General features: G+C 35.1%; 1 protein-coding gene across 1 annotated transcript; it reads left to right on the forward strand.

Moving 5' to 3' along the window:
* Positions 1 to 5,155: 5,155 nt before the first annotated feature.
* On the forward strand, positions 5,156 to 6,712 carry LOC104110892 (serine/threonine-protein kinase UCNL-like). The gene has a single exon (XM_009620452.4). The coding sequence runs from the start codon at positions 5,228 to 5,230 to the stop codon at positions 6,467 to 6,469; it is 1,242 nt and encodes a 413-aa protein (XP_009618747.1). The 5' UTR covers positions 5,156 to 5,227; the 3' UTR covers positions 6,470 to 6,712.
* The last annotated feature ends 20,983 nt before the right edge of the window (positions 6,713 to 27,695 follow it).

Below are 27,695 nucleotides of genomic sequence, written 5' to 3' on the forward strand. Positions count from 1 at the left end.
GTGGGAGCGTATCACTATGGATTTTGTTGTTGGGCTCCCATGGACTCAGAGAAAATTTGACGCAGTTTGGGTCATTGTGGACAGGTTGACCAAGTCAGCATATTTCATTCCAGTGGTAGTTACCTATTCTTCAGAGAGGTTAGCTGAAATTTACATTCGTGAGATTGCCCGCCTTCATGGTGTGCCCATGTCTATTATTTCAGATCGAGGTATGCAGTTTACCTCACATTTTTGGAGGGCTGTACAACGTGAGTTAGGCACGCGGGTGGAGTTGAGTACAACATTTCATCCACAGACAGACGGACAGTCAGAGCGCACTATTCAAATATTAGAAGATATGCTTTGCGCTTGTGTTATAGACTTTGGAGGTTCTTGGGATCATTTCTTGCCACTTGAGGAGTTTGCTTATAATAATAGCTACCAGTCGAGCATTCAGATGGCTCCATATGAGGCACTATACGGAAGGCGATGCCGATCGTCAGTTGGTTGATTTGAACCGGGAGAGGCTGGGTTGTTGGGTACCGATTTGGTACAGGATGCCTTGGATAAAGTCAAGATTATTCAGGATCGACTTCGCACAGCTCAGTCTAGACAAAAGAGTTATGCCGACCGAAAAGTTCATGATATTACATTCATGGTTGGAGAAAGAATATTGCTCCGGGTTTCACCTATGAAAGGTGTAATGAGATTCGGAAAGAAGGGCAAGTTGAGCCCTAGTTATATCGGACCCTTTGAAATTCTTGAAAGGATGGGTGAAGTAACCTACAAGCTTGCATTACCACCTAGTTTATCAGCGGTTCATCCGGTGTTCCATGTGTCTATACTCCGAAAATATCATGGTGATCTGTCCCATGTGTTAGATTTCAGCTCAGCCCAATTGGACAAAGATTTGACTTACGAGGAGGAGCGAGTGGCTATTCTAGCCCGGCAGGTCCGACAGTTGAGGTCTAAGAGTTATCCTTTAGTTCGGGTGCAATAGAGAGGTCAGCCGGTAGAGGCATCTACCTGGGAGTCCGAGTCGGACATGCGGAGTAAATATCCATACTTATTCACCAGCTCAGGTACTTTTTTCTAACTCCGTTAGAGGACGAACCTTTGTTTTAGAGGTGGAGAATGTGATGACCCAAAATGTCATATTTAAATTTAATAAGTAATTCTATGTTCTAAGGTCTCGAAAAGCACCATTTATTATTTCTCGACTTGCGTGCGCAGTCCGTAAAATTTTCCGAAAAGTTTTCATGTGAAAAATAGATTAAAATGTGAAATAGAACTTTAAAACTCAACTGAGTTGACTTTGGTCAACATTTTTAGCAAACGGACCCGGATCAGTATTTTGATAGTTTTGGTAGCTCTGTATCGTGATTTGAGACTTGGGCGTATGCCCGAAATTTAATTTGGAGGTTCCTAGCTTAAGTTATGACTATTTAACGGAACTAGCAATTTAAAGACTAAAGACTTCCTAGTTTGACCACGGGGTTGACTTTTTGATATCTGAGCCGGAATCCGATTCTGGAAATTTGAATAACTTTGTTATGTCATTTAGGACTTGTGTGCCAAATTTGAAGTTATTCCGGATTCATTTAATATGTTTTGGCACGAGATTTACAAATGAAAAAGTTTAAAACTCAAAGTTCGAATCGGGGTGTGAATTGTAATTTCAGCGTTGTTTGACGTGATTTTTGATCCCGAGTAAGTCCGTATTATGTTACGGGACTTGTTGGTATATTCAGATGGCGTCCCAAGTACCCCGAGTATGACTCGAATCGAAATCGTAACAAGAATTGAACTTAAGCAAAAATCTGAAATTTGGCCTTCTAGTGTAATCGCACGTGCGGATTTTTGACCGTAGGTGCGAGCTCGCAGAAGCGAGCCTTCAATCCCAGATGTTTCCGGGCGTGGCTGGGCAAAAGTCTGCAGGTGCGAAAACCTGTACGCACCCGCGCGTCCGTAGAAGCGGACACAATAATCGCAGAAGCGGAGGTCAGTGCAGGTGCGCATTTTTCCTCCGCAGGTGCGAGGCCTCGCCTGGCAGCCCCATTTCGCAAATGCGAGCTCACGGGAAATATTGGGGTAAGTGTTTCTTATCCTATATTGATTATATTTCATGATTCCATACTTGTTTATATCATGAATCCATGAATTTATGGAAGAAAAATCAGATTTTTCAAAAATCTTCCAAAAACGAAAAATTTAGATTTGAAGGTCGATTGGAGATCGGAATTGGATAATTTTTGTATGGTTGAACTCGAAGAGGAACGGGCGTTCGTATTTTGCGAGTTTTTTTGGAATTTGAGACGTGGGTTCTACTGTCGAATATTTAAATGAATTTCGGATTTTTATCCGAAAAATTATAACTTCATATGGAATTAATTCCTATGATTAGTATTGAATATATCGAATTGCTTGTGAATAGATTTGAAACTTTTGAAGATAAATTTAAAAGGAAAAACTGTGGTTGAGTAATTGATTGAAATTTACAAAGCGAGGTAAGTGTCGTGGTTAACCTTAACTTGAGGGAATAGAACCCTTAAATTATTTGTTATGTGAATTGCATGTGAACGACGTATAGGCGAGGTGACGAGTGTCTATACGTCGTCGAATTAATTATTTGCATAATTATTTGAAAATCATAAATCATTTAAATCATAAATAAATTATTATATTAATTGTTTCACTCACAATTCCTTGTCAAATATTAATTCTTGAATTTCTGTAATAATTGCCACATGCTTATTTGAATTATGTACATTAATTGCTACTTGACATCTAGTATATTAAATATTAAACTGCCTATTTTCTCCCTGATTTCCATAATAATTTGCTATTTGTCATTGTTTGTTTCATAATTAAATCATAATTATTATATGATTGTCGTCTTATAATTTTATATTAATTGTTGTATTTATTGGGGAAATTTCTTCTATAAAAATTGGTAAATGAATATATTGAAGGATCGGGTTGCACGCCGCAACAGAATTAATTGAAATGGATATATTGGGGAATCGGGTTGCACGCCGCAACAGACTTATTAAAAAGTCCATATTGGAGGATCGGGTTGCACGCCGCAACAGACTTATTAAAAGTCAATATTTGGGGGATCGGATTGCACGCCGCAATAGACTTATTTAAAAGTCAATATATATACTTGATTAAAAATAATTATATGAGAGGATTGAAAATGAATATATTGTGGGAGCGGGTTGCACGCCGCAACAGAATTGAATATGAATATATTGTGAGAGCGGGTTGCACGCTGCAATAGAATTGAATATGAATATATTGTGAGAGCGGGTTGCACGCTGCAACGGAAATTGATGGAAATGATAATTGGTTATGACTGCTAGTTTGGCTTCAATTATTATAAATGAGTTTTCTGATTTATTTCTATTATTTGTTGTTGTTACTAATATTGCGTACAGGTTAATGTAAGTGACCCGCCTTAGCCTCGTCACTACTTCGTCGAGGTTAGGCTCAGCACTTACTAGTACATGGGGTCGATTGTACTGATACTACACTCTACACTTCTTGTGCAGATTTCGGAATTGGTCCAAGCGGCGTACCATAGACTTGCTCGGATTTCAGCTACTAGAGGAGACTTGAGGTATAACTGCACGGCGTCCGCAGTTTCTGAAGTCCCCGTCTATTTTACTTTAGCTGTGTGTTTATTTCCAGACAACTTTATTTTATTCAGACCTTTATTTGTATTATTCTAGAAGCTCGTGAACTTGTGACACCAATTCTGGGATGGTATTTAGACACCGTTATTTTTATGGATTATTCACTACATTTCAGACTTTACTTCCGCATTTGTTCTTTGATTATTAATAAATTTAAAAATTATTTTAAAAATAGATAATATTATTCTAACGTTGGTTTGCCTAGCAAGTGAAATGTTAGGCGCCATCACGGTCCGAAAGTGAAAATTTCGGGTCGTGACAATGAACATATTTACTATTTGGGTAGTCAAATAAGATTTTCTTTGACTATATTTTGTTTATAAATATTTTTAATTATTAACTACTGTGACTTATTGTACTCTTTATTTAGTTTTCAAATACGTAAATTTTATTTCAAAAACATAAGAAATCTATGTCTGAATCCACATCGAAAATGAATTAATTTAATCATTATACCTTGAAAAGGTTCAAACAAGTTGAAAACGCGTGGAATATATAAGATTAAATTTTTCTACGTAGCTAATCAATATCATCCCCCCCCCTCCGACTTGAAAGTAAGGGTGCTTATCGGGCGGATTGAACGGATAATTACGTTTAACGGTTCGGTTTAATGATTATTGGATTATAAATGTAATAATCCGCTAGCCATCCAATAAGACAACGGGCAGATTGATATCGGATTAACAATTATCGGGCGGTTATCGGCTAAACCAAATAGAATTTTTTTGAACAATCATCCAATCAATACCAAACAGTTTCAAATCAATACCAAATTTTTAATTCCATTTAAGATCTAACCAAACCGTATTTTTTAATTGAATAGTCTTCAAAACAACTCATACTGTCATACACGTATTAACCAACTTTTTAATACCATCAAGACTACTCATACATACATACACGTATTAATCATTGAGATTTCGATTTTTCGACTTCTCAGTTCTCAGTTCAAGAGAAAGACGAGATTGACGACTTCTCTGCCTCTGGTTGCTGCAGACAATTGAGAATTAGAAAATAGAAATTAGGGATTTAGCCATTCAGGTTTCAATAATACTTTATATACATCGGGATAAAAGTGTAAATATAAAAATTCTTAACGGGTTAACGATTTATCCGATAAGAAAATTGAGTAATCCGTCCCCAAACTGTTAAGCCATTAATTATAAAATCTCAATTCGTTCATCATCCATTACCCCGATAATCCGATATCAGTAAGCCAATAAGTCATCGGTTCGGTTCAGTTCACTTAACGATTTCGGTTCGGTTTTGAACATCCTACTTGAAAGAGGACGAGTTGCTTAATTACAATTAGTAGTTAATTACATACACCAAAATAAATATCCCAAACCCACAAATTACGTACCTTCTCCTCCCAACCCACCCCCCAACCCAACCCAACTCCACCAGCTCACCCCTTTCTTCCCCGAAACACACACACACACACACACACGAACGCCTAAACCAAACGCACGTACACTCTTCCTTCTATATATATATATAATCTCTCCTTCTATTTTTTCACTCTCATTCTCTTTCTCTCATTTCTTACAATGGATAATCCCACATTACCATTTCCACCTTTAAACTTAGACAACCTACGAGCCATTAAAGTACTAGGCAAAGGTGCTATGGGCACTGTTTTCTTAGTCCACAACACTATAACCGACCCATTATCCCAATCCCCTTTTGCTCTCAAAGTCATTGACAAATTCTCAAAACCCGATTCCGACCGCCGTGCACGGTGGGAAACCACCGTACTCCACCGTCTCCACCACCCTTTCCTCCCTACCCTCCTCGGATTCTCCGAAACCCCCGACATGCTTTCCTACGCTGTACCTTATTGTTCCGGCGGTGACCTTAATCTCCTCCGTTACCAACAAAGCGACCATGTTTTTTCACCTTCGGCTATTCGCTTTTATTTAGCTGAAATTATACTCGCTCTTGAATATCTTCACACTTTAGGCATTGCTTATCGTGATCTCAAACCCGAGAATATTCTTATTCAACAATCCGGTCACATTACCCTAACGGATTTCGATCTTTGCAAAAGCTTAACTCTGAAAAAAAATCTCAGTTCCTTAGATTTCAATTCAGATCCTGAAATCGATAACATTCCACCACCAACACAACCCAAAAAGTTCAGACAATTTGCTAAATTTGTGCTTCCGAAGAAAACATGCACATATTCTAGGTCCACGACCATGTCCAAAAATGGACTAAGGAAAGCGAAAAGTGCACGTGTTTCGCCCGTGAGTAGACGAAATCCGAGTTCGTTTTACGAACGTTCGAATTCGTTTGTTGGTACAGAGGAATATGTTGCACCAGAAGTAGTACGAGGTGAAGGGCATGAATTTGCAGTAGATTGGTGGGCGTTAGGGGTATTATGTTACGAAATGTTGTACGGAATGACGCCGTTTAAAGGGAAAAATAAGAAGGAAACGTTCAGGAGAATATTGATGATTGAGCCGGAGTTTATTGGGAAGAGAAATGCTCTAACGGATTTGATCGGGAAATTGCTGGAGAAAGATCCCACGCGCCGGTTGGGTTATCGGAGAGGCGCGTCGGAGATTAAGGAGCATGAGTTTTTTCGTGGGCTGAAATGGGATTTGTTAACGGAAGTTGTACGGCCGCCGTTTTTGCCGTCGAAAGATGGGACGGAGTTGACGGAGGAAGTAAAGAGAGGTGGGTTTGACGTAACTGAGTATTTGCAGAAACTGAAAGCCCCGCCGTCGCCGTTATGGTCGCCGTCACATGATGAGTGGAGAAATAACGTTTCGTTAACGGAGTTCTAACGCACGTGTAAAGAATATGGGACCAGATTGGTATTTTACCAAAGTTAATATAGGTTATTGTAAATAAACGTTTAACTTTTTAGTGCTCTAGAACATCATAATTAGACTGAAATGATGTAATTTAGCTGTCTATTGTTAGATTTAGAAAGAGATGTATATACGCGCTAGTGGTGGCGCGTCGAGGATCTATTGGATTACATGGGGTTGTAAACTTATATGAGGAATAAAGATACTTGGAATGAAGGCTATGATTTTTTAGGGTACATTTGAGATTTTACTAATTCGGACAAAATCATTGTTACCTTTTATTTTGAAGAAAGGAATTTTTGCTTTTCTTTCCCTTTGGTTATAATTGTTTGGAACTTAATAGTGAAACCCTTTTGATTTTGTTCATTAAAAAAGCACTTAACTTGGAGGGAGAGAAAATAATGGTTGTAACAAATTCAAAAACTTGTGTGCAAGAAAGTATGTATCTCAAAATTGTTTGAAGAAAATAGACGGAAGGAATTACTAGTATTATATTATTTTGCTCTTTCATTGCACCTACTTTGCCTTAGGGGGTGATTCGCTAGTACAACCTTTTGTAATTTCACGATATATGCATGAATGTGGTTCCTCGTTAGTATTGAGGATACATAATAGCAAACATTAATTAATCAAAAGAGAAATTTAACAACGAAAAGAAAGATCAATTCTTTGAGATTTTTCTACTCCCGCTAATAGTAAAAACACATTCGTTATTGTCACTATCAGTGGCGAAGTTAGAAAATTCAATAAGGGTGTTCAAAATTTAAATATCTTTTGCCAGTGGGCTATGCAGGGTGTTCAAAGTCTATTTTTAATCAATAACAAATAATATTTTATTTTATATACAATATAATTTTTCGGCGAAGGGTGTTCAATTGACCATCCTGGCCACTTCTGCCCCTATCACTATAGGGTCCTGAATCACAAGGAGATTCCAAACAAGAAGGGGAAAAGGAATAGCCAAAACATGGTTTTGTACTTAAATAGCCAAAACAAAAGAAAGGGAAAAAAGGGTTACGATTCTTTTCTTCCTATGGAATGGAAATAGTTGAATTTTTAGAAAGCAAATACCCTTTGAAGTATCAAATCATGGTAATATATTTGCATTCCTGTTGTCCAATTTTATTCTACTAGCTTTTACTTTAATCCCTTAGGAGTGTAGCGAGATATATAGAATTTTTCTACTAGAGTTTCGAGTTTGAGTTATGAGAATGTATAAATTTCAAATAGAAAGCATTTTCTTATCTATTGAATTTTGCGCGGCATGAATCTGAATTAGTCAGTGGTCTTCGAATACCATATGATTAAATTTAAAAAAAATACAATTTATATAGATTCATGCGGTTATAATATTTAAGCTCGATTCTTTCAAGAGATTAATTTTGCATTTAGTGAAATCATGAAAATTTAAGCATATCAACCCTTTTTAATCCAAGATTAAGATAAACCAAATTTGTATGACAGTATGAGAAAGAGTTTCTATCTCCCTCCAAATTTCTACAGGTTGTTTTTCCTTCTTCCCCCCCCCCCCCCCCCCCCTCTCTCTTTCTTTCTTCTTTTGTTTTTCCTTTATTATTCTTTTGGTATTAACGTTAATAATAATATCTATAAGGTTTGCAAGTACAAGTAAACCCCACATAGAAAGCAAATGGTGGTTGGTTTAACTCGCATTCAAGCTTTTAAACTTGTTTTGAACGAAAATAAAGAACAAGTTAGTATAACTATCAATAAAAGTACTTTTCAACTACCAGTATTTTAAAATTAATAATGTTGCTTTTAACTTTTCATCTAAATTTGCCGGTTTCTTGTTGGTATTTTTCTTAAATAAAATTTATCAATGGTTCTTCTTTGCTTTGACAGATTTTAGGAAAGTGACTAAAATATTAAGAAATTAATAGTTTTAGTCCAAACTCTTTACTTGTATTAAGAAATTTGCTAAAATATTTATAAAAAATTAACTCTAGAATCTAGTTATTAACACATGATGTTGCTATCTTAGATATTAGAACCGGTGAATTTTAATTATGAAAGCTCTTCCGATTAAGATTCACTTATGTTTTTTTTCACACAGAGTAAAGAAAAAGGAAAAAAGATTTGCTTACTTGAGGTGTTGCTTGTAGTGGTCCTAGTGCTAATGCATTTATGTTTAATGGTTAGACTACTAATAAAGGCTAGATATATTAATGCATTAATAAAGCTTTTACTTTTGTAAATTCCTAATCACTTTCCTCTTTGAATTTAATTTTTAATTGCTTGAAAGACGTGCACTTACATGATTACTAGACAAAGCCTTCTGAAATTACGGGACTGAATTTGATGTCATTTAGCCTAACTTTAAAAATAAAATAAAAAACTTTAAGAAAACAAACCCTTTTTAGACTTTGGTACAAAGTTTTCTTAAGTCTAAGACTTATTCAATTCAAACTAAGACTTGAAGAGAATGACCCCAAAAGAAAGTGAAAAGTAAACTAAAGGATAGCTTTTCTTGTTTGCAAATTCTTTACTACTGCCACTTTGTTAACATTGCTTGAAAGACGTGCACTTACATGTTTGCAAATTCCACATCTTAATTACTCAAAGGTAAATGTTGGCATAAAAACTTACTCGGAATTTTTTGCATAAATTAAATATATTGAAGTCACAAAGTTATTGGTCAAAGCCTCCATATCTTACAGAAAATAATTTCATAAATGTACAAAAGTATGTTATAACAATGTACCTCAATAAATTATAAGGGTAATATTAGTGTCATGAGGTTCATGCCGAAGGACGGGCTAATGAGAGCGAATCAAAGGAAAAGGACATGCAGACTTATAAGTTCATTAAATAATTTTCAGAAAAAAATATATATATGACACCTTAGATAAATGTCACATTAAAAAAAATAAATTGTTACATAAAATAGAGCAAAAGTACGTATAACACACACTTTTGGACTTAATGTGACGTAGCCTAAAGAACAAATATGTATAGCCTGTTGTGCCAAAATGAACAAAATAACATGCCATGGATTTAGATTGTAACAAATATGATATCAGAGTAAACTTCGGCGAAGGTCTATTTGACGCTCATAGCAGAGGGAAGGCTAATAAGGGGCGATCAAGGAGAGCGACTCGAAATTTCTAGGTTGACAAGCTATCGAAGAAAGGGTACATATATAAAAATCGTAAAGTAAGTGTAATTTTACCTAATACATGTAAAACTCACGTTTGTTAGCCGATATGTGTCAGGTTAATTCGGTAATTCCTATCAAAGTGTGAGTTTGTGTCGAACTTGGATGTTGATATTCTCCCTAACAGTGTCTACTTAAGGTTGTTAAATTTTTGTGCTATGTTGATCTCTAAATATTTTTATATCGTCATTCTTCCAACTAAAGTGAGGCATGGCAATGAATTTTGGGTAATTTCAGTAAAAGTTGATTAAATAAGGATCTATAATACTCCACCACGAATTCATATTTTAGGTACCCTCCAGGAAACCAAGTACTGTGCAACAGTCAGAATTAGAGAATCTCATGCTTAGTTGGGCCTTTATAGTTTTTCTTAGAAAAAATGATACATTATAGCCGATGTAAAAATAATAGCCGAAAAAATATATAAAATTTGTATATTTTTTGTATATATACACATTCTGTATGTAATATACGAAAACTATACAAAATTTATACACTTTTTCGGCTACCAGATGTAAATAGTTTCTGGCGCGGGCTAAAAGTGATAATACCCATTTTTCTTACTCAATAACTTCTTGTGTAATTTTCCATTATGCACTTAGGGGTCGTTTGGTATGAGGTATAAGAAGGTATAATGCTGGTATAAAAATTTAATACCACCTTAATACTTTGTTTGGTTAGCAAACCCGGTATAAGTTATCTCGGGATTATAATTAGTACCGGAATAACTTATACCTTGTAGAGGGTAAGGTAATTAGTGGCGAGATAACTTATACCTTCTTCTTAGAAATTATGCAATTGTTAATTTTAATACAACATACCAAACAGTGGATACAAAATAATACCAGGATAACTAATCCCAACATAACTAATCTCAGTATAACTTATCCCAGCATAACTTATCCCGACACAAGCCGTATTCAAACCAAACGACCCCTTAACTTTCAGGTCCATGACCATTGAAGCATAATTTTTGCTAAGTTGCACTGGTTTGTTATGGAGGTTAGGTTTTATATCCCTTTCTTCTTTTTGTACACCAATCAATATATAGACAGGGTAGAGGTCTATGCCAAACCCCCACACCATCTCAAGGCGGATTAACATAAAAAAAAATACGCACACTACAATAAAAATTACAGTTATCTATGAATTTCATCGCTAAATCGCTCGTAGCTAACAGAAATTTTTGATAATTTATCACTAATCTATCGTTAAATAGGATTAGTGACGGATTTTTTTGTTTAGCTACAGAATTGGTCCGTTGCTATTTTTTTTGTATGTATAATTAGATTAAGGATGTTAGGATCGAAATAATCAAGTGTCATGCGGAGGCTAGTAAATCAAACTTTGAACGACGATAAATCAAACAATAAAAGAGAAATATACTAAAAGGGACATAAATATTTAACGTGGGTCAGTCAATTGACCTACGTCCACGGGCGGAGATGAGCAATCTACTATATAAAAGAGAGTACAAAATATCGAATTAACAAACTCACAAAAAGACAAATACAAGTGACACACTAACACTTATCCCGTAAAGTTTTACCCCCCAAAATAAGACTCTCATACCCCGTATGGATACATTGTGGATGCTGTTGAATGAGAATGAAAAATCCTCAATTTATAGAAGTCTAAAAAAAATTTTCCACAAGAAAAAAAACTAGCCAAATATGGGAGATTCATATTTTCCTTCTACAAGAAGGAAAACCCAATTATGGTAATATATTATTCTTTTCTTCAAGAGATAGAAATCTTCTGTTCTAGGTTTCCACAAAGCAGTACCAGAGTATGAGAAAGCCTTTCTCCTATATATAATCAAGTCTTTGGTTTAGATCAATCAATCCTCAATCCGCTTCCTCATGCGCCTAAGAAGCCGAGGCAATCTCGATTGAAGCCAATTCAATATTTTCCTACTCAATCTTCGTTATAGAAATATCACTCGATCAAAGGGGAGCATAAGCAAGTTCAGTAGTAGAAACCTCTGTAATCAATCAATAGGAACCTCGAAGTTGTCTGGGACAGGAGAAAACTCATATTAAGCACTGCCCCAGCATCAACTGGTACAAGGAGGAGGCACGATAGCGAAGATCAATCCATCTCAATCTACAAAAAGCATTGCCTTGGGCATGCAACCCAAAAAGATAGAAAGACCGCTCGCTCGAAGAAAACTCTTTTAGAGCCTGGTACCAGCCAAGCCCTCTCGACTCGACAACAAGAGTCGGTTATGAAATAGCCTTTTAGTCGGCTTTCTCATTTTTAAGGACTTTCTGGCCGGTAGGCTTTATAGCCGACCTGCCTTACTGACAGCTAGGATATTACATATGATAAGAAAATCAGGACAGGAATATCAAGAAAAGGGCCGCCAAAAAGAAGTGGAAAAAAGAAAAGAAATTAGTGATTGATGTGATAAAACAAATGGATTGCACAAAACCAGGTAAAACAACAGACATTAGGTGAAAGTAACAATGAGAAAAACAATTATGAGTGGACAAAAAGACAAGTTACTAGGAAAATTCAGTAGCTTTGGGTTATGGACTTCTTACCTTTTACGGCAAAGTAGATGTGAAAAATAAGCAGCTGTTTTTTTACAGTAGTTTTTTTGGCCATCCAAATACTGATAAATACTAGGTAAACCAAAAAAACAAGTACATATATCTTAATATTTTGTTTCTTGTTTTCTCGGTATTTTCTAAAAATGGTTAATTTAAGAAAAAAAATTCTAAATAAAAAGTTTTGAATTTCCAATCTTGTGCTAAAGTGTGATAGACTAAATTAAGTTTCCTTTTGGATAACTTTTTATCTCTGGTTTTATCAATGGCTAGGTAGGGAAAATCTTAGGATATTTTCATATAACCAAACAAGTTGGGGTTGGATTCATAAAATTAATAAATGTCCTAAAAGATTCAATTGATGCCCTATAACATATGTAGGGATTTTTACACAGTATAGATGTCCCAAAAATAATAGTCACTAACGTATATTATATGTATTATACATGATCAACGTATAAATTCTTATATACTTTGATAGCGATTGTAATTATTGTTTATCAATCGGCCAAATATATTAAAAACCCTAATCTTTAAATTACAACAATTGTCTTGCTTTCCTTCTTTTTCTTATTTTATTATTCTCTTCTTCAATTTTATCTACTAGGTTCAACCAATCTATACACATATTACACAATTCTTGAACATATGCTGCTGCCTCAGCAAATTTAACTTGAATTATTGTGTCCGTATCAATTACTAGCTATCCTATACAATTAAATAGTGCTCTACTAAATTTTACAAAAGCAAAAGTATATATTCTTTATATTTGTACTCTAGTTCTATAGTAGAAAAATGTTAAAGGAAAAAAATAAAGCAGGAATTATTTAGATATTCCGTTTGTCTGCTTATATTTCCTCCCCATGTTAGATAATCTGGCTCGTGAACCCTTTTTAAGGTCCCATATCTGAAACAAATGAAAAGTTCCTTTTGTCTCATGCCCTAATATCCAAAGAACTATGGTTCTCATAACCTAAAAAATATGGAAAAGAAAGGATAAAGAAAAATTATACAACAGGAAGTAAGAAGATTTAAATTATAAAATTGGGGAACATTCTTGTTTGTTGAAATCCTAGATGGAAATATGCAAAGAAAAATAAAGAGGGAATGGTTGCGCCGAATATTATATTAAATCAATAAATATGTGACATGTATTTATAATTATATGAGTTTTTTTATAAGTAAAATGAAAAATCTGCTGACAATAAAAATGAATAAATGGAGAATGAAAAATCATAAAGAAGGAAAAAAATAAAATAAAATTTGTGAATACCTAATTTTTGCACAATTTCAACACCTCCTAAAGTCATTAGTGTTTTGTTACTTTAATTATTTTTTCCAATTTTTGTGTCTTTGATTGTATATTTCCTATCATAAAAATACCAAAAAATAGTTCTTTCTTTATTTGTGCATTTTAGGAATTAACTAACTATTTTAATTGGTGAATTAATCTAGTTAATTGATCATTTGAATAAGTTACTTAATTAATTTATTTATTTGTGTAAATTTAGTTTAATAAGCAGGATTAAGGATGAAATTGGGCCAAATTTGAAAGAGAAAGTGGCCAAAAGTGCAAGATAAGGGGTTGCCCTTGAAAGGGTCTGAAACGACGTAGTTTTGCCTCAAAACTACGTCGTTTCATTAAGTGACCCAAGATCAAATCTCACTCATTGATCACCCCTTGATCTAATGGTCCATATTTGATCTCTCAAAAGGTATTTAAAGCCTCAAAAATCTGAAAACTTCCCTCATTTCCCCCCATAACTCTCTCTCTCTCTCTCTCTCTCTCTCTCTCTCTCTCTCTCTCTCTCTCTCTCTGCCGCCGCCACCGCCGTCGGAAATCGCTCACCGGCGCCGGCCAACCTCCAAACACCCCCAAATTCACACCATGTAATCTCCACAACCTCCTCTTTCCATATCTCCAAACCAAATCCTTCAAAAACCCCTCAAACTCCTTGAATTTTAGATCTAGAAAACTTTAGCCTCCATTTTTTTTGCCCAAAACCTTGAAGTTCCGGCCACTACCACCCCCACAATACCTACATCAATGGATTGAGCTCATCAAGACCTACCTATTGATGTCAATTCCATCCCGAAAATCCGGCAACTAAAAATCCGGCCAAATTTCGGCGACCACCCCGAACGCCCTCGTTTGGTATACCCCTATTCTCATTTCCTTTGTCTATTTTTTCTAATTGTATTGTATTTAGTTTATGTCTAGCATAATTTATGATTTATTTATTTATTTATTATTATTATTATTATTATTATTATTATTATTATTTTATTATTAGTTGTATTTAATCTATGTTAGCTTAGTCGTTCATAATTACTAATCACTGATAATTAGTTATTCATTAGTTTTGAAATAGCTATTCGCTTAGTCATGATAGTTTATGATAACAATTTCAAGTGCTTAGTGAATTTGTTTTTATTGGATTTGAGTATTTGAATTTTGTGTTGATAAAAGCTGAAATTAAAGAAGGAATAGTACAAGTTTGGTTGTTTTTACTGTGCAAAGACTTTGGAGTACAAAACTCAAAAGTCATTATGTGGTGACAAATACAATACTTTTTGACAGCTTTTGAACAGTGTTTAGCACACAAAGTCAGACTTTTGGTGAATCAAAATCTGTCCAAAAAAATCTGACTTTATTTGCCTATTTAAAGGGCTGCTCTTCTCCTATAAAAAGGGGCACACACTCTATCTTATAGAGACACATCTTAGAGATTTGCTTAAAGACATATCTTTGAGAAAACTCAGCAGTTTAATACATATAACAAGCTGAAATTTCAGAGCTTTGCGAGTATTATTTGAGTGCAAAAACTTTAAGAAAAATAAAAAGATCCCTTAGGCAATTTGTGAAGTTGATAGCTACCAGTTTCAAGCATCTTTGTGAAGTTTTTTAGGTTGTCTTAACACTTGAGTTGTTGTTGTTTCTACTTTATTTGCTGCAGAATTTTTTAATGTTGCATTGCTATATTTTATTATTCTACAAACCAAGTAACTTTCAAATTCTTATATTGTAGATTCTTGATGATAATAAAAAGGATTTGATCCCGGTTTAGTTGATGGAACATGTTAGATCTGATTTTGTTTCAAGATGAATGTTATATTAGTGTTATTATCATGTAAATCTATTAAAAATTAGTTAAATTATCATTTTATTCTTTATATATGTGATTGAAATTGCATTCTATTAAGTTTACTTAGTTTAAGGAAAAGATAAAGACCCCACTTTTAACCATGTTTGTTTAGTTTGGGATCTTTTCTGTGAGTTACCTTCATGATTCATGTATAATTATGTAAGAAAGACTTCTAGCTTCAAATGTTTTGATGCTTTGAATTATAGTCAACATAATGTTATAATATAGCTCTTCTCTTTAGCATTAAAGTAATACCGTTTATTGTAGTTTTTATATTTAGTCATGATTTTTTATGTTGCTATTGGGTGTAGTATGATTAGTGCCATGCTGGTGTAGATGAGTAGAAATATTATGTTAGTCCTTTAGAAATAGTTGGTTAAGAAGATAAAAGATAATAATTAGCATGTAAGTTTCTTTTATGAAAAAAATAATTTTAGTTTGGACATCAATGTAAGAAGTAATTTGGGCTTAGAAAAATACTTGTTATTTTGTATTATCTTGGTCATCGAGGCTCTTAAGCAACATGGGCCAAATAAGCTAAAATCTGTAGGCCCAATTGCAATAGAAAGTAAGATGGACATTTTCTTTAAAATCAATAAATTGTCTTTTGTTAAATAAAATAAGTGGCTCAATACCATGAAAGTTTAACATAAGCTTACACGGGTTTAATGTCTTGCATTAGTTAGAAAATATTTTTAATAATAATATCATTTTTTTCCGGTCGAACAAGTAATAAATAAAAAAGAAGCGCTTTTTAATTAATTTAGACGTTAGGCAAATAGTAGGCGTGCTTTAATTTCATGGAATCACTTGCGTAACGTAATGTTTAATATTCAATAATTTAATTCAATAATGTTATACCATACTCGTTAGTTTTAGTTAATTTTTAATATAATAAATTCATTGCTAAACTCGCGGATTCATTTGCATAGCGCGATAGTTAACTTTTAATAAATTTCAAAATTATTTTCTTCGAATGTAGTAATTTTCTCCAAAAGTAATAACGTACTAATAATCCTCGTCATGACTGCGGATTCGCTTGCGTAGCGCGATTATGATAAAAATCAATAAAATTCATCTCGATCACACATTCGTTTACGTGGTGCGGTTAGGACAATTTTATTCAAATCTTTTCTTTAATAATTTTAATAATTAAAAGTGGATAGGTAAAATATGAAAGTCCAAATAAAACACAATTTATCCAAAATAAATTCAAGCCAAGTTTAAGTCAATAAAGCGACCGTGCTAGAACCACGAGACTCGGGGAATGCCTTACACCTTCTCTCCGGTCAACAGAATTTCTTACTCGGACTTTGTTTTCGCAGACCAATTAATAATAGAGTCAAACCTTCCTTTGATTAGGGATTCATAAGGTATATCAGTCCTTAGTTGAGGTCCCATTTTGATATAGGGCATACCATACCCTAGTCGCATGTTCAGTATATGGTACACCAATTCCTAGTTGTATTTTCCAACCTAAGGTACACTAATCCTTAGTGAGGTTCCACTTTCATATAAGGTATCATATCCCTGGTTACTTTCTCTCTAAGTGATACAAAGCATCATCCATTGGTTACATTCTCTCAGCAATATAGGGTGCCAATCTCTGGCCATATTCTCTCTTAGTAATACAGGGTGCCAACCCCTGGTTACATTCTTTCTCACTGATACAGGGCGCCAACCCCTAGTTACATTCTTTGTTAGTGATACAGGGCGCCAACCCCTGGTTACATTCCCTCCAAGTCTTTCAACCTCACTCGTAGGAGACGCACTTCCTAGTTTGGGTGCCAGCCCTTGATTATATTCCCCCTTAGTGATATAGGGCACCAACCCCTGGTTACATTCTTTGTTAGTGATATAGGGCACCAACCCCTGGTTACATTCATTCTCAGTGATACAGGGCACCAACCCCTGGTTACATTCATTCTCAGTGATACAGGACGCTAACCCCTAGTTACATTCTCTCCAAGTCTTTCAACGTCGCTCGTAGGAGACGCACTACCTAGTTTGGGTGCCAACCCTTGATTATATTCCCCCTTAGTGATACAGGGCGCCAACCCCTGGTTACATTCTTTGTTAGTGATATAGGGCGCCAAACCCTGGTTACATTCATTCTCAATGCTACAGGGCGCCAACCCCTGATTACATTCCCTCCAAGTCTTTCAACCTCACTCGTAGGAGACGCACTTCCTAGTTTGGGAGCCAACCCTTGATTATATTCCCCATTAGTGATACAGGGCGCCAACCCCTAGTTACATTCTTTTTTAGTGATACAGGGCGCCAACCCCTGGTTACATTCATTCTTAGTGATACAGGGCGCCAACCCCTGGTTACATTCTCTCCAAGTCTTTCAACCTCACTCGTAGGAGATGCACTTCCTAGTTTGGGCACCAACCCTTGATTATATTCCCCCTTAGTGATACAGGGCGCCAACCCCTGGTTACATTCTTTGTTAGTGATACAGGGCGCCAACCCCTGGTTACATTCGTTCTCAGTGATACAGGGCGCCAACCCCTTATTATATTCCCTCTAAGTCTTTCAACCTCACTCGTAGGAGACACACTTCCTAGTTTGGGCGCCAACCCTTGATTATATTCCACATTAGTGATACAGGGAGCCAACCCCTGATTATATTCTTTGTTAGTGATACTGGGGCGCCAACCCCTGGTTACATTCATTCTCAGTGATACAGGGAGCCAACCCCTGGTTACATTCCCTCCAAGTCTTTCAACCTCACTCGTAGGAGATGCACTTCCTAGTTTGGGTGCCAACCCTTGATTATATTCCCCCTTAGTGATACAGGGCGCCAACCCCTAGTTATATTCTTTATTAGTGATGTAGGGCACCAACCCATGGTTACATTCTTTCTCAGTGATACAGGGCGCCAACCCCTTGTTACATTCCCTCCAAGTCTTTCAACCTCACTCGTAGGAGATGCACTTCCTAGTTTGGGCGCCAACCCTTGATTATATTCCCCATTAGTGATACAGGGCGCCAACCCCTGGTTACATTCTTTGTTAGTGGTATAGGGGCGCCAACCCCTGGTTACATTCATTCTCAGTGATACAGGGTGCCAACCCCTGGTTACATTCCCTCCAAGTCTTTCAACCTCACTCGTAGGAGATGCACTTCCTAGTTTGGGTGCCAACCCTTGATTATATTCCCCCTTAGTGATACAGGGTGCCAACCTCTGGTTACATTATTTATTAGTGATGTAGGGCGCCAACCCCTGTTACATTCTTTCTCAGTGATACAGGGCGCCAACGTCTGGTTACATTCTCTCCAAGTCTTTCAACCTCACTCGTAGGAGACACACTTCTTAGTTTGAGTCATTCCAATAGGAGACACTCTGAACCATCAATCTTAGGAGACACATTTCCTAGTCCGAGTCTTTTAACCTCACTCGTAGGAGACGCACATCCTAGTTTAAGTCATTGCAATAGGAGACACACTTCCTAATCCAAACCACCAATCCTAGGAGACGCACTTCCTAGTCCATGTCTTTTAACCTCACTCGTAGGAGACGCACTTTCTAGTTTGAGTCATTCCAATAGGAGAAGCATTTCCTAATATGAACCATTAATCCTAGGAGACGCACTTCCTAGTCCGAGTCTTTCAACTTCATTCGTAGGAGACACACTTCCTAGTTTGAGTCATTCCAATAGGAGACGCACTTCCTAATCCAAACTACCAATCCTAGGAGACGCACTTCCTAGTTTGAGTCATTCCAATAAGAGACGCACTTCCTAATCCAAACTACCAATCCTAGGAGACGCACTTCCTAGACCAAGTCCTTCAACCTCACTCGTAGGAGATGCACTTCCTAGCTTGAGTAAACCGTGTTCATTCTAATATGATATGCACTCCCTAATATGAGTCATTATGCCAAGGGGACGCAATTCCTAGTTCGAGTCCTTCAATCTCAAAGCCATTCCAATGATACCCATGGAACACGCACCTCCTAAGTCCAAGTTATATCAATTTTATACCTAAGATAAGAACATCCTTTTCGGAGCCTTTAGTTTTATTTTTGCATCTTTCAAATAAAATAAGCTGATCTGCAACTTTACCCAATAACTCGCAAAAATTTCTCAGTGCCAAACTGGGGCAGAAAATTTTGTTCGTTTTGTTTGTCTTTGATGGCTTTGCAGGTCCTGTCGTAGAGCACATGTTGTGATGAATAGAGCTTGCAGTTTCAGTTTCTCGTCAGAAGAAAGAAATCTTTCGATCACAAGATAGTTGGAGTTAATTTTGATAATGTGTCACCGACCCAGCATCTCAAGATTCATCTTCTCAATTTCGAATCAGGAAGGCGAGTGACCGAGAATAATCCATAATCGTTTCTTCAAAGAGTATCAAGATCCAGTCTAAGGCCAACACAAGTGAGCGGGTTAAGAATCAAGATTTGACTTCACAAGACACATAGATTAGGAATTTTGTAACTCTTAGTTTGCAGACATATATAGTTCTCTTCTCTTTTCCTTTTGATGTAAGCAGCAAGTAACATTAACAACAATAACAACAGCAGTAACAACAGTCTTAAATCTAGTGTCCGGTAGTCCCAGCTACCAAAATTTCCCAGAACTACACTGTCACGACCCCAAATTCCCTCCGTAGGATGTCGTGATGGCACCTAGTCTCTAAGACTAGGTAAGCCTATCAATGCGGAATAATAATAAATATCTGAAATAAATAAACTACAATTCAAACAATTTCAACTCCCAAAACCCGGTAGAAATAAGTCACAAGCTTCTAAGAATTTATTCTCAATGTATCTATATGTCAAGGTCTAAATAAAATATAAGGAAGCAACATAAAATGATAGAAGGGGACTCCGGAGTCTGCGGACGCTTGCAGATATACCTCGAAGTCTCCGTGCGCAGGTAACTCACTGACGTCTAGGCTGGTAAAAATGTACCTGGATCTGCACAAAAAGATGTGCAGAAGCGTAGTATGAGTACACCACAGCGGTACCCAGTAAGTGCCAAGCCTAACCTCGGTAGAGTAGTGACGAGGTCAGGTGAGGCCCTATTGGAATATAATAATGGCATGGTAAAATATTTATCAATGTAGTAAAATAAAATGACATTGGAAATGAATCAAATAGTATGTCACATTTAATGACACCAAATAATTGCAAATAATATCTCGTGAGAATTTCCTTCAACTTTATGAAAATTACAACAATTAATCGAAAGCAACTATGGCCATAAATCAATATCAACAAGGTCACTACCGAGGTACCGCCTCGTAGTCCCAAGTTATAAATAATTTCACAATATCTCATTTTCTGATATCACCGCGGGAGCCTTCACAATTTATTTAAACAAAATATTTTTTCCCGAAATAGCATCCCGCGTTTTAGCCACCCTTATCACATCGCATGACTTCTAGTAGTCACCCCTACTAGCCACGCGTATCAAGCCACCATTATCTCACTGCATGCGTTTCAACACCCAGACCTTATACCACCGCATGCGTATCAATATCACAATTTGCACCTCAAGTGCTCAAATAATTTAACTTGCCAAAATAATTCAACAACAGTATTTTTCACAATAAAGAGCTCACGGCTCATGCCAAAATAAATCATCAATAATATTTTTCTACAATAAAGAGCTCACGGCTCATGTCAAAATAATTCAACAATAATATTTTTTCACAATAAAGAGCTCACGGCTCATGTCAAAATAATTCAACAATAATATTTTTCCACAATAAAGAGCTCACTGCTCCATCACAATGAGTACAAAAATCTTACAAAAATATTCAGGAGTAAATAATTCAGGAAAATAATATTTCGAAATCTTTAATATGTTGCTTCAATATCAAGTTTAAAAATGTCAAATACTTCATATTAATAATATTTAATTTAAAAAAAATCAACCTTCAAATAATACACAGTATAAAAGAAACCAAGTTTCAATTAAACAAAAAAAATAATTAGCAGGAAAAGGTCAAGCAAATTTAAAAAATATAAACATTAAATCAATAATAAAGAATATAACAAAATAAAATAATTTAATTAATGCGCAATAATGATCTACACAATTTAAAATATAATCTTTCACATTTAGCCTGTGTACACACTCGTCACCTCGTGTACACGACTTTTCACACATTACAATTATCAATCCTAGGAAAGTATTATGCTTTTTTCTTGATTTTCCGACTCCGATCGACTCGTATCTAGTCATAATTAATTCGATACAGTCAACAAAAATTATAGTAATCAATTTCATAAGAAAATATTACATTTTCATTAAAATCCGAAATTAGCTCAAAATTTGCCCGTGGGACCCACATCTCGAAATCCGGCGAAACTTATAAAATCCGATAACGCATTCAATTAGGAGTCCACCCATACCAATTTTACCAAAATCCGATAACAACTCGACCTCCAAATCTTAAATTTTCGTTTTTGGAAGATTTTGCAAAAATCTTGATTTTTCTTCCATAAATTCACGGATTCATGATGTAAATGAGTATGGAATCATGAAATATAATCAATATAGGATAAGGAACACTTACCCCAATGTTTTCCCGTGAAAATCGCCCAAAAATTGCCCAAGAACCGTGCTCCAAAAATCCAAAATAAAATAAATGAAATGACCATTTTTAGTCCTTAAGTTTCTGCCAATCCGTCACTAAAAGTCCATTTTTCGTCACTAAAAGTCCACCAGAAACTGCTCTACCAGCCTTTCTTCAATCGATCATAACTTTATGTACAAATGTCCAAATGATAAATGGTGTAACTTTCTGGAAACTAGAATCAAACGATTACAATTTTCATGTTTTGAACATTTTTCAATTCCTTATGAATTTCGAGATATAAGCTTCCAAAGTCAGCTCCACACATTAGAAATTTCTGTCTGGCAAAATTGCTCTACCAGCCTTCATTCAATCTATCATAACTTTCTGTACAAATGTCCCAATGATGAATGGTTTAACTTTCTGGAAACTAGAATCAAAGGGCTACAACTTTTATATTTTGAAAGTTTTTTGATTCCTTATATATTACGCGATATAAGCTTCCAAATTTGGCTCCACGCACCAGAAATTTCTGGCGAAATTTCTGCAACAGAAATTTCCAGCAGCCTTCTTTGTCCGAAATCCATTCCGTTTACCTTCCGAAATCCACCCGAGACCCTCGGGACCCTAACCAATTATACCAACATATCCCAAAATATAATATGAACTTAGTAAAGGCTTCAAACCACATCAAACAACATCAAAACGACGAATCGCACCTCACATCAAAATCTATAAACTTTGAACTTTCAAATTCTATATCTTGTGCTGAAACACATCAAATCAATTCGGAATGACTTAAAATTTTGCACGCAAGTCATAAATGATATAACAGACCTATTTCAATTTCCAGAATCGAATTCCGACCTCAATATCAAAAAGTCAACCCCCCGGTCAAACTTCCCAAAAATTCAACTTTTAGCATTTCAAGCCTAATTCCACTACGGCCTTCCAAATAAAATTCCGATCATGCTCCTAAGTCCAAAATTACCATACAGAGCTGTTGGAATCATCAAAATTTTATTCTGGGGTCGTTTGCACATAATTTGACATCCGGTCACTATTTGAACTTAAACTTTTAATTTTTCATCAAAATTTTATATCTCGGGTTAGGGACCTCGAAATTTAATTGCGGGCATACGTCTAAGTCCCAAATCACGATACGGACCTATCGAAACTATAAAAATACTGATCCGAGTCCGTTTGCCTAAAATGTTGACCAAAGTCAACCTAGTTGAGTTTTAAAGCTCTAAGTCACATTTTAATTCATTTTTCACCTGAAAACTTTCCGGAAAATGTTACGGACTGCGCACGCAAGTCGAGGAATGATAAATAGTATTTTTTGAGGTCTTAGAATATAAAATTAATTATTAAATTTAAAGATGACATTTTGGGTCATCACATACACTAACTTGATTCCTCTAAACAAGGATATGTAGGCAACCTCGGAAGCAAGGTTCGGTCACCAGTTTTCAAAAAATGCTTTCATTGGAGTGATATGTGAGTAAAAATTAGCAATGGCATTCACTTTTCTTTGCACGAAAAGTGTTCATGTTCTCGAGCAAAGAGTGACAGCTGTGAATATCTAATTTTTGTACTATTTTAACACCTCCTAAAGTCATTAGTGTTTTGTTACTTTAATTATTTTTCTCAATTTTTGTGTCTTTGATTGTATATTTCCTATCATAAAAATAACAAAAAATAGTTCTTTCTTTATATGTGCATTTTAGGAATTAACTAACTATTTCAATTGGTGAATTAATCTAGTTAATTGATCATTTGAATAAGTTAATTAATTTATTTATTTGTGTAAATTTAGTTTAATAAGTAGGATTAAGGATGAAATTGAGCCAAATTTGAAAGAGAAAGTGGCCAAAAGTGCAAGATAAGGGGCTGCCATGGAAAGGGTCTGAAACGACGTAGTTTTGCCTCATAACTATGTCGTTTCATTAAGTGACCCAAGATCAAATCTCACCCATTGATCACCCCTTGATCTAATGGTCCATATTTGATCTCTCAAGAGGTATTTAAAGCCTCAAAAATCTGAAAATTGCCCTCATTTCTCCCATAATTCTTTTCTTCTTCCTCTCTCTTCTCTCTCTTTTTTCTCTCTCTCTCTCTCTCTCTCTCTCTCTCTCTCTCTCTCTCTCTCTCTCTCTCTCTCTCTCTCTCTTCTCTCTGCCGCCGCCACCGCCGTCGGAAATCGCTCACCGGCGCCGGCCAACCTCCAAACACCCCCAAATTCACACCATGTAATCTTCACAACCTCCTCTTTCCATATCTCCAAACCAAATCCTTCAAAACCCCCTCAAACTCCTTGAATTTTAGATCTATGAAACTTTAGCCTCCACTTTTTTGCCCAAAACCTTGAAGTTCCGGCCACTACCACCCCACAATACCTACATCAACGGATAGAGCTCATCAAGAACTACCTATTGATGTCAATTCCATCCCGAAAATTCGGCAACTAAAAATCTGGCCAAATTCCGGCGACCACCCCGAACGCCCTCGTTTGTTATATCCCTATTCTCATTTCCTTTGTCTATTTTCTCTAATTGTATTGTATTTAGTTTATGTCCAGCATAATTTATGATTTTATTTATTTATTATTATTATTTATATTATTTGTATTTTTATTATTAGTTGTATTTAATCTATGTTAGCTTAGTCGTTTATAGTTATTAATCACTGATAATTAGTTATTCATTAGTTTTGAAATAGCTATTCGCTTAGTCATGATAGTTTATGATAACAATTTCAAGTGCTTAGTGAATTTGTTTTTAGTGAATTTGAGTATTTGAATTTCGTGTTGATAAAAGCTGAAATTAAAGAAGGAATAGTACAAGTTTGGTTGTTTTTACTGTGCAAAGACTTTGGAGTACAAAACTCAAAAGTCATTGCGTGGTGACAAATACAATACTTTTTGACAGCTTTTGAACAGTGTTTAGCACACAAAGTCAGACTTTTGGTGAACCAAAATCTGTCCAAAAAAATCTGACTTTATTTGCCTATTTAAAGGGCTGCTTTTCTCCTATAAAAAGGGGCACACACTCTATCTTACAAAGATACATTTTGGAGATTTGCTTAAAGACATATATTTGAGAAAACTCAGCAGCTTAATAGAGCTTTGCGAGTATTATTTGAGTGTAAAAACTTTGAGAAAAATAGAAAGAACCCTTAGGCAATTTGTGAAGTTGATAGCTACCAGTTTCAAGCATCTTTGTGAAATTTTTTAGGTTGTCTTAATACTTGAGTTGTTGTTGTTTCTACTGTATTTGCTGCAGAATTTTTTAATGTTGCATTGCTGTATTTTATTATTCTACAAACCAGGTAACTTTCAAATTCTTATATTGCAGATTCTTGATGATAATAAGAAGGATTTGATCCCGGTTTGGTTGATGGAACATGTTAGATCTGATTTTGTTTCAAGATGAATGTTATATTAGTGTTATCATCATGTAAATCTATTAAAAATTAGTTAAATTATCATTTTTTTCCTTTATATATGTGATTGAAATTGCATTCTGTTAAGTTTACTTAGTTTAAGGAAAAGATAAAGACCCCACTTTTAACCATGTTTGTTTAGTTTGGGATCTTTTCTGTGAGTTATCTTCATGGTTCATGTATAATTATGTAAGAAATACTTCTAGCTTCAAATGTGTAGATGAGTAGAAATATTATGTTAGTCCTTTAAAAATACTTCTAGCTTCAAATGTGTAGATGAGTAAAAATATTATGTTAGTCCTTTAAAAATAGTTGGTTAAGAAGATAAAAGATAATAATTAGCATGTAAGTTTCTTTTATGAAAAATAATTTTAGTTTGGACATCAATGTAAGAAGTAATTTGGGCTTAGAAGAATACTTGTTATTTTGTATTGTCTTGGTCATCGAGGCTCTTAAGCAATATGGGGCAAATAAGCTAAAATCTGTAGGCCCAATGGCAATAGAAAGTAAGATGGCATTTTCTTTAAGATCAGTAAATTGTCTTTTATTAAATAAAATAAGTGGCCCAATACCATAAAAGTTTAACATAAGCTTACCCGGGTTTAATGTCTTGCATTAGTTAGAAATTATTTTTAATAATAATATTATTTTTTTTCTGGTCGAACAAGTAATAAATAAAAAAGAAGCGCTTTATAATTAATTTAGACGCTAGGCAATTAGTAGGCGTGCTTTAACTTCATGGAATCGCTTGCGTAACGTAATGTTTAACATTCAATAATTTAATTCAATAATGTTATACCATACTCGTTAGTTTTAGTTAATTTTTAATTTAATAAATCTATTACTAAACTCGCGAATTCGTTTGAATAGCGAGATAGTTAACTTTTAATAAATTTCAAAATTATTTTCTTCGAATGTTGTAATTTTCTCCAAAAGTATTAACGTACTAATAATCCTCGTCATGACGGCGGATTCGCTTGCGTAGCGCGGTTATGACAAAAATCACTAAGATTCATCTCGGTCACACATTCGTTTGCGTGGTGCGGTTAGGACAATTTTATTCAAATCTTTTCTTTAATAATTTTAATAATTAAAAGTGGATAGGTAAAATATGAAAGTCCAAATAAAACATAGTTTATCCAAAATAAATTCAAGGCAAGTTTAAGTCAATAAAGCGACCGTGCTAGAACCACGGGACTCGAGAAATTCCTTACACCTTCTCCCCGGTTAACAGAATTTCTTACTCGGACTTCGTTTTCGCAGACCAATTAATAATAGAGTCAAACCTTCCTTTGATTAGGGATTCAAATAAAAGGTGACTTGGAACACAGAAAAATCAATTCCAAGTGGCGACTCTGTAAATAAAATAATCCCTATTCAAATTTGTCACTTCAATTGGAAATACTCTTTAACCCACAATTCATAAAATAACATATATTATCTTTTTGGGGGTAGAAAAAGGGTGTGACAAAATTCACGGGGGAAATTAGAAAAATGGCATGCTTCCAATCCCCTTTCTAACTTTTCTTTTTGATATTCCCATCTTTTTCTGAGTCTTTTCAAGGATATCCGATAAAAATTTTATATACAATGATCGTATAAATATTTTTTAAAAGTATTTTAATTTGTTATAACAAGTAACTTAACTATCTATTTCCTAAATTAGTAGTTCTATTTACTATATGAATAATTACCACTAATAATCTTTAAAACAATCTCATAGTGAAATAAATCTTTGAAATCCCATTTAAATTTTCTCATTTGTCATTTTATTGTTCAAATAAAATATTTTTCTTTCCCAAAAAAAAAAAAAACGGTGGGCGAGGGGGATGTTGTCTATAGGAAGAGTACAATATCGAATATATAATTGATTGGCCCTATACATTCCATTTGAACAAACAACCAAAATGTGAATTAAATTACTATGTTTCTATACCCTTTTGTTTTTTCCCTCTCCTATCATTGACACTCTTCTTTTTCTTTTTCATGCTCCAACACTAGCTGTTTGTCCATATCTAGTTTAGAGTACAAGAAATAATACTGTCTCTTTGTGGGTCACAAACCAACAATGTAGTTTTTTTTTTTTTTTTTTTTTTTTGGTTTTCGACCTGATATTCGGTACCTCATTCCATTAAAGGAGAAAGCGCTAGCTCTCTTTCAGGAATTTTTTTTTATTCTTAGAACTCGTCGAAGCCTCTAACTAAGGGTAGAGAGATTTTACCATCCACAACCGTCGGGGGTAGCTATGTAATTTATTGTTCCTCAACTTGTTTTCCAGGTGCCTTAACAAATGAAGTTTATTAGGGGATATGGTACTGGTAAAGTTATAATATGTAGATTGAACAAAAATTTAG

The sequence above is a fragment of the Nicotiana tomentosiformis genome, chromosome 11, assembly GCF_000390325.3.
Source record: "Nicotiana tomentosiformis chromosome 11, ASM39032v3, whole genome shotgun sequence".
NCBI lineage: Eukaryota > Viridiplantae > Streptophyta > Magnoliopsida > Solanales > Solanaceae > Nicotiana > Nicotiana tomentosiformis.

What these genes read in the sequence shown, in the direction of transcription:
- LOC104110892 (XM_009620452.4), top strand. Translation starts at nt 5,228, where the DNA reads ATGGATAATCCCACATTACCATTTCCACCTTTAAACTTAGACAACCTA.